Below are 20,672 nucleotides of genomic sequence, written 5' to 3'. Positions count from 1 at the left end.
TATTTTTTTATAAAGATTTAAATACTTTTCTTTTTGCATACAACATTATCGTTTTTAGCAAAACGATAATATTACTAGAATGTCAATATATGATGTCAATATTCCATAGGTTTCAATAATAAAATGTCATTGTTCCATGGGTATATTGATAAATGAGGTCTAAATTATAAGAAAATGCATTTTCTACGAAAACTTGAAGGGATAGTTAAAAATGGTATAATACAATTTGATAGACAATTAAATTGTGCATCTGATTCTTCTAAAATATACAGGGCGTTTCATTTAAATTAAAGAAGTTATTGGCGTTTAAAGCTAGAAATTATTTAAAATAAATTTTTAGACACTCTGTATAAGGTAGTATTATTTTTATTATTGCAACACAATAACTGATCAATAAATAAACTTCAGTAAATATTTAGTATTAAAAACTTTGATACCCTTGGAGAAATGAAGCCTTAAAATTTTTACTGCAATTTCACAAAATTTAAAATATTTCAAAAACGGTAAGGTTTAAGTATAATAAACCTTAATCAAATTTACCTTTATTTTAATCGTAGAAACTAAAAATATAATAATATACAGGGTGTTCTATTTAAAAAAATACAACTTTGATATTTTTTACTTATTTGGAACACTCTGTATCTTGTAAAATTATTTTTAAATTGTACCTCTAATAGTCCTTCACCGAACCCAAAACCCGAAATTTGTAAAAATATAATCGTCTAGCTACAATACTCCGTGTCGTATGTGGTGAACAATCCTGTAGAAAGATTAAAAAAAGGATAGAGCCCCCCCGTTTCCAGACACATAAACCTATTTCCAAAAATTATTTTTCCCCGAATATTAAACTTCGCCATTTAACAGTAATTTTTAATCGATATAAAAATAAATTACAACCCATTTAAGACCAACTGCAAATTATTATCGATTGTCATTCTTTAGTCGTCTTTGACGCCGTTTTTTTTGATCGAATGGTATCTAGTCGACCAATTTTTATTACTGAGACAGTCCTAACCTACTAATAAACTACTACTACCCAAATGGAATCAATAAAATAAACATTTTCAATGAATAACGAATAAGGGCTACCACATTTAATGCATGCAGATAGTTAGTTTTGGCCCACACACCACATTCCAGCTAAAACTTACTTCTGGTGGCAGTAGTAGTAATAGGAGGCAAGGTAGTAGTAGTAGGGGCAGTGGCCAAGTTGTTCAAGTAGGGGTACACGCTGCTTGTCGTGGCTCTTACAATTTTGTTTACGCTAGATGGCGTAGCGGCCACCGCTTTGGCCAATAACGTGGCGACAGTGGTTGTACTGTTTGGTATAACATCAGGTTTTGCACGGTGAATGCCGAGGATAGTATTGACGTTACGCATGGTGTGCTGTCGAATGCTGTCTGTAAAAGGCGTGCGTATTGCACTGGGTTAGCTTACACAAACCATACTTATACCGGGTGACAACGAAATGACCGACTAAAGTTGATACTTTTATTCAAAAAATATACGGGGTCCGGCAATAGTGCGTCGAGCATCTGTAGCTGCTAGAATAAAAAACTTGGGAATTTTGTTTAAGTGTAAACCTAAAGTATGTACAGGGTGGACCATTTTGGTTGTTTCTATAGGGTATCTAGGAAACCGTGAGAAATATTCAAATTTTGATACTGCAGTCTCGGGTTCTTTTTTTGAAAAAATTACAATGGCGCAAACGGATCGTTTTTCAGAAAGTCCCAGAGAAAGAAGTTCAAGGGAGTGATATCAGGTGATTAAGGTAGCTAGAATTAAACTATTTTCTGACCTTCTGAAAAATGGCTGGGTTTAAATGCTCGCGCTCACAATACCGCTAAAAATTTTAATCAGCTGCCATTTGCTTATGTTTGTTAGACTTAATATAACATATTATATTTCTCAAAATTTTCAAAATTACTCATTTTTTTATTATTTAAAATACACACACTTCAATCTGTTGAAATGAAATGTCGCGCATCCATCAAAGGTATGTCCCGATCACCATGACAACCGTTTACATTGTTACTCGGCGCGGCCTACTACGATATTTTAAGAAAAATTTGAAATGTTGAGGTTAATAGTGAAAATAAATATAGAGTGTTATATATTTTCGAGAAGCCCATGCCAAGGAGAATCAGGAAATTTAAAAATATACAGAGGGTTATATTTAAAAAAACAGAAGTATAGTTAACATCTAAAAAAATATTTTTTTCGAAAAAAGTCTGATTACGCCACTGCATTCTACACAGAAAAGTGCCTTTAGACTGTATAATTCATTTTTGCGTAGTAGCTGAAATAAACAAACTATCGAACATCTTCAAAAAGTACAAAATTTGAAAATCCCCCTGTAGCTTCGAAACCGATCAAGATAGCCACGATCCGTTTGCGGCATTGTATTAGTTGAAATATTTAGTAGGTATACGAACAAACACGAGGGAGAGGCTCTTTATTTACTTTCATTTCTTAACATGACAGATGAAAATCTAAAGGGGGATGTTTTGTGCATGGCACTTATTTTTTTTGTAATAATCACATTTCTAATATACAGGGTTGTTCACCACATACGACACGGAGTATTGTAGCTAAACGATGAGATTTTTACAAATTGTAAGTTTTGGGTTCGATGAAGGACTGTTAGAGGTACAATTTAAAAATAATTTTACAAGATACAGAGTGTCCCAAATAAGTAAAAAATATCAAAGTTGGATTTTTTTAAATAGAACACCCTGTATATTATTACATTTTTAGTTTCTACGATTAAAATAAAGGTAAATTTGATTAAGATTTATTATACTTAAACCTTACCGTTTTTGAAATATTTTCAATTTTGTGAAATTGCAGTAAAATTTTTAAGGCTTCATTTCTCCAAGGGTATCAAAGTTTTTAATAGTAAATATTTACTGAAGTTTATTTACTGATCAATTATTGTGTTGCAATAATAAAAATAATACTACCTTATACAGAGTTTCTAAAAATTTATTTTAAATAATTATTAGCTTCAAACGACAATAACTTGTTTAATTTAAATGGAACACCCTGTATATTTTACGAGAATCAGATGCACAATTTAATTGTCTATCAAATTATATTATACCATTTTTTACCTATCTCTTTAAGTTTCCGTAGAAAATGCATTTTCTTGTAATTTAGAACTTATTTATCAATATACCCATGGACTATTGACATTTTAGATTATTTTTAAAGATGTACCAAATTTTTAAAGAGTACAGATACTAATATTGCCGATATAATTCGTTTATTTCATTAAAAAATAAAAAAAATTGTTTAAATATTTGTTAAAGAGGACCAATTAATATGATTCCAGTATTCAAATTACATTAAATGACTGTTTGCGTTGATTAATAATAATTGCTCCAAATACTAAAAAACTGAATTTTGTATGGGCATTAGACAGTGTGATAAAAAGTAACACCTTAAAAATGATATTTCATTTTTTAATAAATGCTTATTTATAACAACAGAGACTTTAATTTGATAACTTATTATTATATTGATTTCTGACTCAAATCCACATTTATTTATAATAATTTATTAACGAACACAATTAAGTATGTAATTAATTAGTATATGGGCAGAAATAATGGTGTTAAATTTAATTAATGGTATACTCTTTTATAAAGATTTAAATAGTTTTCTTTTTGCATACAAAAGGGCTAGTAATATTATCGTTTTGCTAAAAACGATAATATTACTAGTCTGTACATTTTAAAATGTAAAATGTCAATATTCCATGGATATATTGATAAATGAGGTCTAAATTATAAGAAAATGCATTTTCTACGAAAACTTGATAGACAATTTAATTGTGCATCTGATTCTCCTAAAATACACAGGGCATTCTATTTAAATTAAAGAAGTTATTGCCGTTTGAAGCTAATAATAATTTAAAATAAATTTTTAGACACTCTGTATAAGGTAATATTATTTTTATTATTGCAACATAATAACTGATCAATAAATAAACTTCATTAAATATTTAGTATTAAAAACATTGATACCCATGGAGAAATGAAGCTTTAAAATTTTTACTGCAATTTCACAAAATTGAAAATATTTCAAAAACGGTAAGGTTTAAGTATAATAAACCTTAACCAAATTTACCTTTATTTTAATCGTAGAAATTAAAACTGTAATATACAGGGTGCTCCATTTAAAAAAATACAACTTTGATATTTTTTACTTATTTGAGACACTCTGTATCTTGTAAAATTATTTTTAAATTGTAGCTCTAATAGTCCTTCAACGAAACCAAAACTTACAATTTGTAAAAATCTCATCGTTTAGCTACAATACTCCGTGTCGTATGTGGTAAACAACCCTGTATTGTTTCTTCACCCTTGTCTTTTTGATTCAAATATCTGTGGTGTAATAAAAAAAATAAATGGCGGTTTGTGTAATGATCTCGTTGTCACCTCTTATAAGTATAGTAAAAACTGTTACAATTACAATTTTAAGCCAATACTCTTTTAGCTTATATTTGCATGTGAATCGTCCATATCGTTTTTACTAACACATATATTTGTGGTTTAGGTAAAAATTAGATGCAATAATTAAAATGTACCCTAGTATAAATAAAACATAACCCACCTGCAAAAGGAGAGCTATTTGTTGGTCCAACGATATTGAAAAGTTCTCTATGGTAGAGCGTAATCTCTTTAATGTATTCTAAGACGAGCGTTCTGATCCAAACACATATATTTGTAGCTGCAACATGCATCAGTCCGAATCTGGCCACCACTTTAAAACGATGGATATTGAGCTAAACAGAAAATTATTTTAAATATAAATCTGCTTATACAGTATTAGTGATATATTTACCCGTGAATTCATGAAAATGAAATACATCTGCATGAAAGTGAAGATCATTTGAAGTACCGGATTAACTCCTCGAAGAATCATATAACATGGCGAATTGAAAGGGACTTCAAAGAAAGCACCGAATTCCAATCCATTATATATCATCGTTCCAAGACCAAAGGCTGAAAAATAATTTTTATTAAAACATCGGTCAAGTGTATGGACGTTAATACAATTACAAGCGTTACATACAATTTGTTGCATGACCGACCTGGACATAGGAAATCCCATGAAATTTTAAAAATGATAAATAAGTTTTCCCCATTTTATTTTACAGAAAAGTATATTTGTAACTTTTTAAAGAACTCGTTAAAATGAAGAAAATTGTTCATTTTGAATTATTTAGACGAATTCGTGCTTGAGTTATGATAGATTTATTTTCTGTACATTTTCCAAATATGCCAGACCAGTTATTGAAGACTATAAATGTAAGAGAAAAATTCCTATATGAACAGTTATTAAAGATTGTAGATAGATATAAAAAAAGGATTATGATATAAATAATGAATGAAAATTTTCTATTCTGTTACAAGTGGAATATGAAAACCAAGTAAGTACCAGAATATTTGGAGAAATAGTCGAAAAACATCGTACCACTGCTTCGCGAATTTGAAGAAGCATAATTTTAAGTTATTTAAATATTCCGAACACCAAGAATTATTGGACGGAGCACTGATAAAAAAGATAGACTTGAACTAAAGTCGTCATCGTTCTTGAAAAAAAAATTAGTGGCAAGGGAATTTATTTTAGTGTAAAAGAAAATATTTTGCCTGAAGAAAAACTCTCTTAACTCAAGAAAACTGGTTCTCTTGAAAAATTCGAAAATTTCTCTTGAATCTATTTTCATTCAACCAAGTGGAAGTTACTTTGTTTTAAGATAATAAGAAAAATACGCTAGGAAGTACTTCATTCAAGAAACATGGCCATTTTCCCAATAGCTAAATACTCTTTTGATGAAAAATAATAACGACACGCAAAGACGATGACGAAGGACGGTATATACAATCAGTCGGCAGTCCGATCAGTTGTATGTCGCATTTCATAGGTCGCACATCATAGTACGCACGGGTTTTGTTGCTTGGAATTTTGCATAATTTGCTTTTTAAACGCATATCGTATAACAAATTAGTGATCGTTATTAACATGCATTTGTCATTTTTTATGGACAAATTTTAGGATATATGGATTCTTCAAAGCAGTTCCTGAAAAAATGGAAATTAGAGCATTTATTTGCTATATTTGAAGGTAAGAGACATTTACTTAATGCACCTGTTTAGATAATGCATGCGTGACTATAGATAGAATAAGAATAATAAATAAGCAAATAATTACAAAAATTTTAGAATTTCAAGTCGTCGTATTAAAAAATTCAAAATGTGACCAAAGCTTATAATTTTAATAATTTATTTGCTTTACTTTCTTAATCGTGATGTAACATTTTTTTGTAATTTGTAGAGTGAAGAACCACCCCAAAAAATACCATGGAGTGAAGAAGCAGAAATAACTACTATCGAGGAAAATAATATCACTTTACTTACTACAGACCAGGAAAACCTAAATTTATCAGAAAATAATATACCTCGTAATATGCCTGTATATGATGTATAGACTTCTCTTAGATCAAAATAAATTTTAGTTGAGTCAATAGTATTCGCTATTGGTTTAAGAAAAGTGTCTCTTTAATCAAGAAATGGTCCCTTTCAGCAAGAACTTCTTTGCATATTCATTTTGGGTCAAGAGTGAAATACTTTGGACAGATAGATCCTTCTATTCTCTAAAGTAATTTTTTAAAACTTATGAAAAGATAGTTAATGCTTTGGGCAAAGAAACGTCGTTCTTGGCCCTATTGAAAAGCGCCAATCTTTTGGGTCAAAGTCATATTCATTTCGACTGAGAGATCCTTTTTTTCAGTGAGGTGAAGAACGTAGTGCAAATTTTATACGTTTTTTAATTGTTAACAAGTACTTAATTTTGTAAATATGAATTCACAATTAAAATTAGTAGAATATCCTACCAACAGCTTGCGGTCATTTGTATCCATAGAGAAAGCCTAATATTATTATAGATTATAGATTATAAAACAATCAACTTTTGATTTCTAACGACAATTTCTCTTGACGGAAGATAAATAATAAAATGACATCATTTGGATGTTTTTGTCTTGAGGAAAATTGTTGAACTGACTATTATTTGTGTCATTCATCAGCTGCCCATACACGGAAAAGCCCGGCCTTCGGACTTGGCCTTGGGTCCGGGCCTTTAACCCAAAATACCATAGGTTTGCGTGAAAGGCAAAGTCCGCGGATATATTTCCGCTATGGTAATTTGGGTGAAAGCCCCGGCCTCAAGGCCAAATCCGAAGGCTGGGCCTTTCCATGTATGGGCAGCTATTAATTTTTTAAACTCTGTGCCTTTCGATGGAGTTAAGGTTTCAACAATTAGAGCAGCATCATTACTCCCACTAGCTCTAAAGCTCATAGTACTTGCAAAACCCAATTCTTCTTTTGAATGCTCTTCAATTAACCCTTTAACGAGTCTTTGTTTCATTGTCTTTGGGCATTCACCTGTTAAGCTTGAACTCCTTGTCACTGTGACTACTGTGTTGGTAACTATTGGTAACTCAAAAGATCTACATCATTCAATCTATCAATATTTGAAAAAGTAAAAGTTTGATATCTGCGGAACAAAGGCACGAAGGATTTTAACAAATAATATACCTACAGTAGAAAAGTACATACCTTTGGCAATCTTCAACATAATTTGGCTTTGGAATAAAATGTATAAGCACTTTTAAATATTTTGTTTTCGTATGACCTCTACCTTGCTGAGCAAAAAACAATCAAATTTGGTTGATAAAAATGTATCGAAATACAAAGAGTACTCATGCATTTTTATATCAATTGGAATGTCTACTATTTATTTTTATCAGTACACATTTTTTGGCTTATTTCTAACCATACGGTTTTGTCCCGCTAAATTTATCTTCCACCGCACTGTGCGCTCGTCCGTCAAACGCAAAAATAACTGTCACTGTCTAAAATCTTTAGCGCGAACTTCAACTCGGTCCCTAGAAAACGTAAAAAAACTGACAGTGCAGGAAGATAGGATTGGTAATATTAATAATTAAACGACTATGCAGAATAATTCATTTTATCAAAAAAAATACGCACCTATTGCGCCGATCCTCAAAAAGAAACTGCCGTGACTCTGGTCGTTCTGCGTGGTCTTCCTCTTGCACCTCGTCCTCTGCTGCGCAGCTTGAGCCGCCGGCACGATGGCGCCGCTCTCCAAGTCGACGTTGTTGACATGTGCGGGCGCGACGGGCGGCGGCGCGGGGGGCGGCGGGGCGTCGCTCTGGGCGGGCGGCCCCTGCGAAGAGTGACGGTGAGCGGGGGGCGACGAGGCGACCGAGAGTTCGGCCACGGGTACCGGCACCACGTCCTCGGCGTCGACCACGCCCTCGCTATTGCGTCGGTACGTGGTGCTCTGGGCGAACGGAGGAGAGACAAGGTGAACCAAAAGCAGAAAATAAAGGGGGGACGAAAATAAAGTGTTTTTATAAGAAGGATTGCGTTTTGCTTCAGTTAAAGTAACTTAATACAACTCGACTAAAATCCCATGCAAATTTTGAAAAGGTTAAATATTATCTCTCCAGATGTTTTTATGCAAAAAATGTATAAGGCTTTTTTGAAGAGGTGTTAAAGTTGTTCATTTGTCTAGAATTTCGTTTCGTTTGAAATAGTCATTTAAAAGCTATTTACAAAAATCTACCTTCAAATTAGTAAAATTTATAACACGGCCCAGAGAAAGCTACAATCAAAATACCAGCAAAAATTTGCTTGTGTCATTGTCAAATTTGATGTCACATTTTGTCACAAAAATTTGAAGGTATCAAATAGAGTAATTTTGTGTAAAATAATTATGATTTTCGCAACTTCTGAAAAAGTTACGATGGTTAAATGGCATTTTGCAGGAAATAGTATTCCCGCTGTGTTGGATATGTTCGTAGATCAGTCTCCGGAAAGTCTACACAAGGAATATACTTACGCCTAATAACAAATAAGTCAAGAGTTTAAAGAATAAACCAGAGATTTGAAACTAAAGTCACAGTATTAAGCACTTGGAAGTATGAAGACAAAAATAATTGAACAGAAAGAAAACAACAATGAGTTGCATATTCTGCATGTTGAAGAAAAGAATCAGAAAATCATCCAATTCAGAAAAAAACATAAAATTCTTGTGAAGAAAAAAAAATGTGATATCGAATCATAGACAAACAAATAAAAAGAGACTGGCAAATTAAATGGCAAAGAGAGGGACAACGTTCCCGTAGCGCAACTCAAGCCCCGTTCTCAGAACTGCGTCGTGTCGACAGCGACACTGATTGACACTTCAAACGACCAATGGGAGCTGTACTAAATTTAAAATTGACAGCTGTTTGAATTTTGTAGAAATCTGATTGGTTGTTTTGTCGTGTCGCTGGCGACAGTCGCAGTTCTGAGAACGGGACTTAACGTTCTCAGAACTGCGTCGTGTCGACAGCGACACTGATTGACACTTCAAACGACCAATGGGAGCTGTACTAAATTTAAAATTGACAGCTGTTTGAATTTTGTAGAAATCTGATTGGTTGTTTTGTCGTGTCGCTGGCGACAGTCGCAGTTCTGAGAACGGGACTTCAGAACGCAGAATTTCGTTCTATTTATGTTGATCTGCGCATTGCGTCTATTGGGCCCACTATCTCATTCTAATATAACAAGAGAGAAAGAAGCAGCCATATAAAATGTAATTTCTAAATAGAAATTAGAACAATCGCCTTTCGTTTTCGTCATCATGGCAACCAAGATGACAACATCATGACAATTCGTCATGTTTGTTAATTTTTCTTTTCGTGATTTACCTTTTTTTCTAAACTCTCCATTTTATTGACTTATGAATATGGATAGGGAACAAATTCCTTTGTTCCATATAGGTATTTATATTTTGTTACTTATAATTTTAGGTTATACTATTTGTTATTTTTTTTGCTGCAGGAGCCAGTATCATCTATTTTCTATATGTAGCCCCTTTCTCTGATAGATATGTTAAAGACACCCGGTAAAATAAAAGTAAGTAGTTATATTTATCATCTTATTAAGAAAAAAGTAGAAGTAGTAGTGTCAAAAATATTTCGAACCTCTCTTAACATAACAAATTAATACAATTATTTTTTTTCATTTTTTTGGGTAGGGAGTTTATAGCTGGTTTATAGTAACCAGAAACTTTATTAATATACCTACTTTACTTTTGTTTTAGGATTAAAACTGGACTTGAAAATGGTTCAGGATCATGATTCTCGTAAAGTCTTCTTTGCTGGGATATTCACTTTATTAGTGCAATTAGGCAGTTTTTTCGAAAATGAGATTTTTAATGCCCTTTAAAAAAATTGGCCGATCGTTTTCTGTAACAGTCAGTGCTTCTGCATTTAAAATTGGTAGGTGGGTGGAATAAAAACTGTTATTTTTTGTTATTATGTTATAAAAAGTTTATTTATTTTTATGTATAAATAAATATGTTTATAAAACAGTACAATTTTTGCTTTTTTTATAATTTCCCTTATAATTGTAGTATTCTTTCGTTCTGAAAGAAACTGCAAATTTTTACTTGAACTGATTTATTCCCTACACCACGTTCCCTTTACGTGGTATAGGGAATAAATCAGTTTAAGTGAAAATTTTCAGTTTCAGAATGAATAAATACTACTAATAATGGCTAATTTAAATTTCCGCCCAGCCTGAATGTGCGATAATGTCTTACGATACGTTTTATACCTATCTCTTTCTTTTTCATATAAAGCACACATAATAAAGAAAGATAGCAATAAAGACGTATGTCCTGCCATGGTCCTGCTAATTGTTTTCAAAATTGTTATTCTGAGTTGCGCTACGGGAACGCGGTCCCACTCTTTACCATGAGATTTGTCAGTCTCTTTTTATTTGTTTGTCTATGTATCGAATTTGACAGTGACACAATTTTACAATGACAATCACATTTTTGCTGGTATATTAATTGCAGCATGACTGTAGCTTTCTCTGGGCCGTATTATAAAATTTTAGTATTTTGCAGGCAGATTTCTGCAAATAACTTTTAAATGACTTGTGTGCAAGCATATTTAAATTTATGTCTAAAAATATTTCTTCATTGTCTCATTCTTATAAAAGTTATCCAAAATTATAATTTTCTCATAAAGTACCTATTTGATTGATATTTTTTGATAAGAAAGATAATTATTAGTAATTATCTTATTAGTTAACAAAACGCAATCCCATTTGTGCAATAAACAAGAAAAGTTGTGGTTGTGCGTGTACATATTTTAGGGATATAAAAAGGAGAAAAACTGGGAACAATGAAAATAAAACCAGAGTAAAAGAGTATATGTTAAATAAAGCAAAAGCGGCAGAGCAATTTTATTGGGTAAGTTAAGTAGTAACGCAATCTATACGCATATCACCGTTAAGTTTCAATATTTCAAAGCAATAAGACATGCAATTTAAAGTTACAAATTAAAAAACATACGTATATCCATTATTTCTTAAAATATTGAAATATTTCCCAAAAATTCCTAAAGTAAAAAAGACGGATATTGTTCTCACCTTTCTCTGAAAATTGATGTTAGAAAAATCCGTCTTGCCTTGTACAATGTCACGCATCTTACGTGGAAACCTCTCCCTCTACACGCACAACACAAAGCTCAACACAAAATAATAATAAAAAATAATTTAAAGATAAACAGAATACATAAATATATAATATAACTAATAAAACCATAAAAAAATGGAAAAAGGAAGGTTAGCAATGGAAATTGGTTAATATAAGGATGACGGTTGATGTTATTAAAGCCAAAATATCCCTATATATTAGAACTGTCATCATTTAAGTTTTCAACATACCAGGAAAACTCAGTCAAATAAGATGTTATGTTTGTTTTAAATAATAATAAGAAAAATAAGATATAATTTATAGACTAAAATCCTATAAATTATTGATACTCTTCGTTGATTAACTCATCTGCTTGACAAAGTGCATGAAATAATGTTTGTTTAGAGGTCTCAGAAAACAAAAATCTACATTATAAATATAAACTAATAGAAATAAAAGATACGAGACCAAATATTACTAAAAAAATAATAAGATTACTAAATACAGTATGTACTCTAAAAAATACAAAAAAAAATCTAAAAAACACTGCTAAAAATTCTATGCTAATAACTTATTTACCTCCTTTTACGAAAACATTAAAATCTTCTTTCTGAATTTGTGCAGATTTTAGATCGACTTGGTTTATTTATTGTCGAAATATGGAAAATTTTAAGATAAAAGACTTTTGCATTAATGCACTATAATATGATGTAACCAGTGCTCGAAATTGATTTAATCATGAACATAAACCATACCGCAACGGTGGAGGCGAGATTGTGACTTCAAAAATATCTTTACTATAAATTAGTACAACAGAGTATTTTGCTAACCCTAAAAATATTTTCGAACAACAGTTTACTTTGCGAACCGAAATGATAAAAAGCAGTTTGTCAGAAACCGTTTAAACATTTTTGAAAATAATTCACGAACCAGAAAGTGTAATTTGAGCACTGTACTTAGCCAAAGAAAACATATCTCATGTCTTAAACACTTATTTAAAAATAAAAATTATTTTTAATAATGTTTGTTAGCTACAATATAATAATTTATTTTTATATACCGGGTGCATCTCAAAAGTGGCTCACCCCTATAACTTTTTTATTTTTTCAGATAAAAAAAAACGAGATTTGGTATGTTAGTATATGACATAAATTAGAATTGATTGACGTTTAAAATTGTTTAGGGTCACTTCCTGTTTCACCGGAAATGACTACAACTTTTGATTTTTAAATGGCACCCTCGGTATTTTTTACTTTATTCGATAGAAAATGACATTCTGAATAGAATGACATATCATAATATGTCAACTTTTGACATTCTCGCTTAATAAAAAATCATGTTTTAAAATTCAATCTAGAGTGTCCTGGCTATGTTAAAGACACTAATTCTTAATCCTTGGAAAAATAGATTTGATCGTCTAATGTTTTTAGTGTCTTGTCCTGGCTGGTTAGAAAATGCTCAAATCGTATTTTTAATAATATCTCAATTTTTTCAAATGGTACCAGGGTAGCTCATTAGCATATTTGGAAAAAGCATTTGTTTACGAATAATTTAATTTTAATTATTTTATTATTTTAAACATTTAGCTCAGATAAGATATGGTAGACCGGATAAATCTTGCGTTGCCGAACATATTGTTGATAATGAACATTGTATAGATCTTAATAATTTAAAATTAATTAAACAAGTCTCAAATTACAGGCAATTAGATGCATATGAAAGCATCAGAATTAATAAATGTAAAGATAGTATGAACAGAGTCAACGGTCCAATTCATTCAAGTTCTTTGTTCTTACTACTCTAGGGGCGGAAATCTAACTGTTACACTCAGTTGGCTCTGACTCGGTTGGCTAGATTTTGCCACGCCCACTCGGTGCCCACTGGGCGAGTATATAAACGCTCAACTTGTAGATTGTACTTTAGTTTATAATCATCTGCTGATGATGCTAACATGGTTAGTGAAACGCGCGTCCAGTGTAAAATAAAAGTGTTTTGGTGTATTGTGGTGATTTAGTGTTTTTATTTTGCTGTGTAACACCAAAGGTTCCAACCCTCAACTGTAATGTCATTCTATTCAAAGTGTCATTTGCTATCGAATAAAGTAAAAAAATACCGAGGGTATCATTTAAAAATCAAAAGTTGTAGTCATTTCCGGTGAAACAGGAAGTGACCAAAAACAATTGAATACGTCAATCAATCCTAATTTATGTCATATGCTAACATACCAAATCTCGTTTTTTTATCTAAAAAAATAAAAAAGTTATAGGGGTGAGCCATTTTTGAGACGCACCCGGTATAGTATAGAACTAAATGTCAACGCAACATAAATTTAAAATACAGGGTTTTCGCACAGCCCGCTCACTAGAGCTTTTTAGGATCTAATATAAATACAATTCTGATTTTTTTAGATTAAGGATGTTTAGAGGTGTACTTCCTTCTTAAAATATTATCTAGTATAGTCTATAAAATGAATAACTTTGAATTTTGACCGTTATTTTTTACCAACATGGCAAATATAAAATCCCTCTGTCAAAAAAGTTACTGATATCCTTTAAGTATTCTTTAAATTGAGTGCCTGAACGAATCAGATAGGTAACTCTTTTTACTTTCGTGAAATAGAAAAGGAAAATAATAAAACAAGTGACAGTTCTCAAGTCACCAAGTCACCCCCTCTTCTCGAAATGGTATAATTGTCAAAAAAGTTGTCAGCTTTTGACATTTCTAAATATCAGACCAATGCCGTCTCTAATAGAACAGCCTCGGAGCCAGATTTATGACGTCACGCTAATTAGATACCGATTAATAAATATGTTGTAAAATACATGGAAAACATAATTATTCCTCGAATTTTTGGTTTGTATTTTAAAAATGATATAGTTTACATGAAATATACATAATATACAGTTAATAAATATAATATATATATATACCTATTTATAGTAATAAATACTTTGGCAAATAAACTATGAACTATACAAATGCAGCAAATGTTTTACAATATACAAATAATGAATAGGTACATAAGATAATGGGTAAAACGTAAAATATATTTTAAATTTTGGGGTTTGAAAATCGATCTAATTTAACAAAAAACATTCAATATATACTAATAGTGATGTATTATTATTTGCATTCACAAAATTTATATTTACATATATTTTGCAATATCAATGTTCGAAAAATTATATTTGCAAATAATACAATATCATAGAAAAAAATGCGTCAGCGATAGCTATGAAATAAAGATCGCTGTCATTTTATAATGTAAAATTATTCTAAAATTTTTGATTTTCATGGGATTTAGGTTCGGGAAAAACGCTGATTAAGTTTTCATTTGGTTTTTCATTATTTTTTTGGTTAAAAAAAACGTTTCGGCTAACATTATAGCCTTAATCAATGTTGTGTCATATAAAAAAAATAGTGTCGAATATAATCCAAAAAATTGCATATAAAATATTCACACCACACACCACATAATGTTTACTGCAATTAATAAACTAATATACACTTGTCAAAATATGATCACATATTTTTTAAAATTATTATTCTTAACACTAAAACTATCTACATTGACTATGGAGTACGATTTCAGCCATAGTCAAATATAAGGAATAATTATGTTAGCGTGACGTCATAAATCTCGCTCCGAGGCTGTTCTATTAGAGACGGCATTGCGTCAGCATGGCCGCAAGTTGCTAACCTAATAAAATTAACACTAGAAAAGCCCGCGGGAACTGTCAAATTCAAAGTTATTCGTTTCACAGACTATAGCTACTAGTGATGTAACGAATATCAATTGATTCGTCAATTTTTTTTTTGTTCTTAAAAATCAATGAATGGAATTTTACAAATGTCATAATTAAAAAAAAGTTTTTTAGTTATAAAGTTGCCGCATTTATTTATTTATTTATTTCCTGACATGTCTTAGGAATATAACCGAATATTCAAAATGTGTTTAGAATTTAAAGTAGGATCCAAAATGGCTTTCAGGCATTTTTGGTTAAATCGGAAAAGTCTAAAAGTAGAAAATATTTCGAAAATAAAGATAAGTTACATCTTTGAATAAGAAGACTAAGGAAGGAGCATAATGCTATCCATGTATTCATGCATGGTGGGCGGAAAAGCCACCATAAAAGCTCTCTAGGGTGGGGATCCTTGACAGTTCTGATTGACGATTCATTTGACACATTTGAATTTGATTTGAAATTTTGTGGATTTGTCAGTCTTTATGAAGCTTATTTTATGTTATTTATTATTTATTCTACTACTGATAGTTGTATAAAGGTAGTAAATCTAGATGGAAATTGTGGCAGAACTTAAATTAACAGTGACACTATCGCGATTTATCGAAAAAGACTCTAAAATAGTTGGTTGTGTAGCATGCGGTAGATCTCGGCAAAAATTGAGTGAAATAATGGAACAATTTTTCGCTAGTAAGTGACAATATAATATACATACGTGTAGTAAACCGATCATTTATGAAATTCACTTAAATTAACTAAATTATATATTTTTGTCCTGCATTTTATCTTTTATTTATTACTTGTCAAAGATTAGATGTCAAAGAATTTAGATACGTTAATTTGAGTTACCTGCTTCAGTAGCGTATCGGATGTTTGTGTTAATAAATACTTATTATAACTTATCTATTTTTATTAGAATTATATATTTTTATAACAATTTTAATAACTACCAACATTTATTGACAACGTAAAATAAAACAACAAATTATTGAGTCTACCCCACGTCTACCCTACATCATAGTTTTACATTTTTTAAATAAAATTAGAACGACACTGATAAACCGGAATTTAAGTCGACCATATTTGAGACCCATCGCGGTGTACCTAAGATTTTTGATATGCTCCTTCCTTAAGTCTTCTTATTCAAAGAGTTACATACACTCCTTAACCTAAAATATTCAGATTTGTGTCTACATTAAATTCAGATATGCTTTTAATAAATAGGCCCTGAAACCTATGAAATCTTGTATCAATGTAATTTTGCATTTGTATATTTGTTCTAGTAGACTTCATTTCTATTTATACAGGGAGTAGTGGTGCCTTGCATGTGGTAGTGCTGTGCCGTATCTCAAAGTTAGTATGTTAATTAACTATATTACGTTTGATTAAAATGATTTTAATTAATTATTTATTAAAATCATATTATCAGAACTGTTTTTATAAATGTTGTTTAATAATTTGTTTCTATAAAAACTATTTTTTGTTTGCGATAGAATATCATTAATTAATGTGATACTGTTTTCAAAATATTACGGATTACTAACGTAAAAAAAACGGCGTCAAAGATGGCTGTGGAATGACAATCGATAATAATTTTGGTGACGTCACTCTTTAGACGTCAGTTACTAAAATTGACATAAAACATAAAATTAGAAAGATTAAAAAAGAATAGAACTTTTGCAGACATACAAATCTATTTCTAAAAAAATATTTTTTTTCTCAAATTCTAAACTCATTTGATTGTTTCACATAATATGTTTTAAAAATAAAATTGCAAATAGCGAATAAAAATAATTAAAAATAAAAAAGTGTATTTTACAATTCCCGCCTGTTCCCCCGACCCCGCACCCCTTTGGCTATCCCTGTAAATGTCAGCTACAACCAGAGATGGCGCTACGAAAATGGAACCGATTTCTTACAAGGAACTTGGGCTTCTTTTTCGTTAGTATATTCTGTAGTTATAAGCTTCTTAAGGTCAACTGGCAGGAAGGGCCATAAAAAAATAAACCAAGTACAGACCAAGTAACCAAGGGCTTGACCTCGCCAAAATTATTATCGATTGTCACCCCCAGCCGTCCTTGACGCCGTTTTTTTTCAATCGTTATTATGGATTGCTATTTAAACATGTTATATGTAAATTTTACTTGTTTAATAAATTATTTTGCTGTATTAGGTATAATAGATATTATATTAAAATGAAGTTTGTTACCAATCAATATTTAGATTTAGAATATTAGTAAATTAGGATACATATTTAGCAAAATAATTGATGGTAAGTTATTTTTGTTAAAATTAAAATTTATTATTTCCTACCCAATGAACATTTAGTAAAAGAATCACTAAAACACTATTCTAATAAAGATATTAATATTATTAATTAACATAAATAAATATATTTTTGAATAAAAATACGAATGTGTGGTAGTTGAAAGACACGGACAAAGGAAGATCAAAATAATTTGTTTTTAGAAAGAGTGAAATTCAAAAGCACACTTGGAGCATTTAAGTGATGGCGCAATTGGTGCAATCTGTCATTGTGGGCACTTGATTAATTCTGACCGTATTGTGTGACAGTAACTGTTTGTTCAATTTTTAATTTTTATACTTAACAACTTTATATTAATTTATTTATAGCTCATAATAATTTTACTTATTTTAGCTACAGACATAGTGTATAGCTCATAATAATGACAATCCAAATTTCGCTTCAACTACGTAAAGATATTTTTGCATATTAGTATAAGATTAATAAAACTAATGTCAGTGTTTAAAAAACAGAAACGTTAACGAAACCTGCTGCAAATATTACAGAAAAAGGTAAATGCGGCCAGTGTTAATCGCCTCACAATGCCAGTTTAAGAAGTATGTTTTACATACCTTGATATCTTCGAAACTAAAAGAGATGTTGAAATCGGCGTCTGCTTTGGTTCCCGAGCTCGAGGCTTTTTGCTGAAACATCCTTTAAATTAGGAGGTTTTAGCAAATTAAAAGTATGGACAAAAAACCGATTGCTAATTTAAGGTACAAGCAAATGACAGTTACTAAAATACTTTGACTTCTATAGAGGATATAAATGAATCAAGTGCGAAAACATTTAATAGATTACTATTTCTTAAATACGAGATTTTGTCTTTATTTTTTTTTCAATGTTTTTCGTACTTAGTATGTGAACCCTCGTATATTAACAACCTTCTTATGAAAACAACATACCCCAGAAAATTGAAAACTAGATTTAAATATGAAACGAGTATACCTTAAATCAAATTAGCTTTAAACCTGGTAAAATACTTGTTAACTGTAAGCACTAACAATCGGAAATTTTCTCCAAATAAAAAATATACGATCTTCCTTTGTACGTTCTCTAATTTAAGTAGAATTAGTAAAACACGAAAAAAAAAACGTGAATAAAAAATCACCTCACCTTGTCCTGTTTCTTACTCTTCTTCTCTTTTTCCTTCTCCTTTTCCTTTTCTTTTTCTTTCTTTTTCTCTTTTTCCTCTCGTTTTTTCTGTTCCTTTTCCTCCTTTTTTTTCTTGTCTTCCTCTTTTTTGTGTTCCTTGTCCTTCGCATTCTGCTTATTCTGTGGCTTAACCTACATTCAAAAACGTTTCACATATATTTAAATCAAATACAATAAATGTACGTAAACAACGGTAAAAAAAACAAAAAATATCTTAATTTTCATTTGAAATGGTGCAGGGCAGCGGCTAATATAGGTACTTGTAAGTCTAGTACTTAAAATATACTTAAAGTACTAAAAAAATTAGATAATATTAATATAAGTTTTTATTTTTAATGTCAAAAAAATATTGAACGAGTATAACGAGTAAGTAACATGGAAACAAAACATTGAAATTTTCTTTATTTTGTACGTACAATGGCATTCCAAGCCGGTTTGGATCGAGCACAGCTCTTGTTTGGAGTTTGGATCGAGATATCCGTGGAAGCGGTGAATAATGAAACCATTATTCACTAGTGAATAATGAACATTATTATTATTTCATAAACTCATGTATAATAATCAAATTATAGACGAGTCGTGGATAATAGTATATTATTCAACGCGCATATAATAGTGGCTGTTATTCAGGCCGATGAAGTTTATGACACGAGCCGCAGGCGAGTAAATAACTATAATATACAGAGAAGACCAGGCTACTAGTAACATAGCAAGTTGCTGGACGAATTTACGTTTACCCGATTTGCGTTCGTACTCGAGATTCACTGCCGGCTAGTCGGCTGGTCGGGCAGTACGCAGTTGCAGTTGTGCTTGGACGGGTCGGTCGTGACAGACTAGGAATACAACGCGAGGAGTGCCGAGTATTTATTATTTTCATTTTAACTGTTTACCTTCACTTAAGGTAACATGTAAAATTAAAATACTTAAATATTTATTATTTGAGTGTGTTTACAAGCCAAAACTAAAAATAAATAAATTCTCTAAACCACAAAAAACTAAAATATTACCTACTCTAAATAAAAAAAAGTTATAACAAGTGTTCAAAAAGACCACCTTCTTCTGCTAGACAGAAGGTCGTAAAATCCCCGTCTGATATTGGCTAACATATTAGGGCTAATAGTTTGGAAAGCCTCTCGTATTTTTACTTGAAGGTCATCCAGATTATTAGCCCTATTATGACCATACACTTTGGATTTGACATAACCCCACAAAAAGAAATCATTGGGAGAAAGATCTGGTGATCTAGCGGGCCACAAAATAGTTCCATATCCGCTAATTAAACGGTTGGGAAAAGTATTGTTCAAATATTCTTGAACAATACGGGCATTGTGGGCAGGGCAACCACCTCAGCAATTTGATTACTTGAAAACGTGGGATTTTGATCCGCGGTAGCACAAATGAACACTTGCTTTAACTCCTGTTCTTCATTAATGAACACATCAGGCTTTTTGTGTTTTTGTGGGCACACGCACCCATGTGTTTCAGAATTATTAATAACTCTTGATATAGTAGGTAGAGATGGAATTGGCCTGTTTACAAAAGTTTGTGGAAAAATTGTTTGTATATTCCGATAAGACCTATTTTGGAAATACCATTTTACAATTTGAATTTTCTCACGAACTTCGTAAACGTCCATTATTTTACTTAAAAAATAAATTTTACACGAGAACTGTCGCGAGAACCTATGTATTCGTTTTGGCTATTAAAACACGAATAAATACAAATTCTGAAACATTCTTATCACATATCTACCTATTTTTATTTTATCGCATTTTTTCGCCTGCTTTTTTATCCGGCGGACGGGTATACGCTAATTCGTCCGGTTCTGCCTATGTTACTACTACGGTGGTCCGGTCTGTATAAGTGAATGTATGATATTTCCAACGATTACGTCATTTTAAAAT

The 20,672-nt window shown here is 31.1% G+C and overlaps 1 protein-coding gene across 14 annotated transcripts in view; it reads right to left on the bottom strand.

Moving 5' to 3' along the window:
- The window catches only part of LOC115888226 (proton channel OtopLc), a 93,706-nt gene that overhangs the window by 24,412 nt on the left and 48,622 nt on the right, over window positions 1-20,672 (bottom strand). For 10 of the 14 annotated variants that reach the window (XM_030907866.1, XM_030907868.1, XM_030907876.1 and 7 more), the window contains 6 exons: window positions 18,730-18,900; window positions 18,186-18,257; window positions 8,058-8,373; window positions 4,849-5,009; window positions 4,618-4,789; window positions 1,152-1,400 (listed from right to left, as the gene is read on the bottom strand). In XM_030907866.1, coding sequence (XP_030763726.1) covers window positions 1,152-1,400; window positions 4,618-4,789; window positions 4,849-5,009; window positions 8,058-8,373; window positions 18,186-18,257; window positions 18,730-18,900 — 1,141 coding nt within the window. The remainder of the gene's footprint in view (window positions 1-1,151; window positions 1,401-4,617; window positions 4,790-4,848; window positions 5,010-8,057; window positions 8,374-18,185; window positions 18,258-18,729; window positions 18,901-20,672) is intronic. The other 4 variants (XM_030907872.1, XM_030907879.1, XM_030907870.1 and 1 more) reach the window with 4 other exon arrangements.

The sequence above is a fragment of the Sitophilus oryzae genome, unplaced genomic scaffold, assembly GCF_002938485.1.
Source record: "Sitophilus oryzae breed Bouriz unplaced genomic scaffold, Soryzae_2.0 scaffold_690_pilon_pilon, whole genome shotgun sequence".
In the NCBI taxonomy this organism is placed as follows: domain Eukaryota; kingdom Metazoa; phylum Arthropoda; class Insecta; order Coleoptera; family Curculionidae; genus Sitophilus; species Sitophilus oryzae.
The sequence above is the reverse complement of the archived record's forward strand: the minus strand, read 5'-3'. Positions and strand labels throughout refer to the sequence as shown.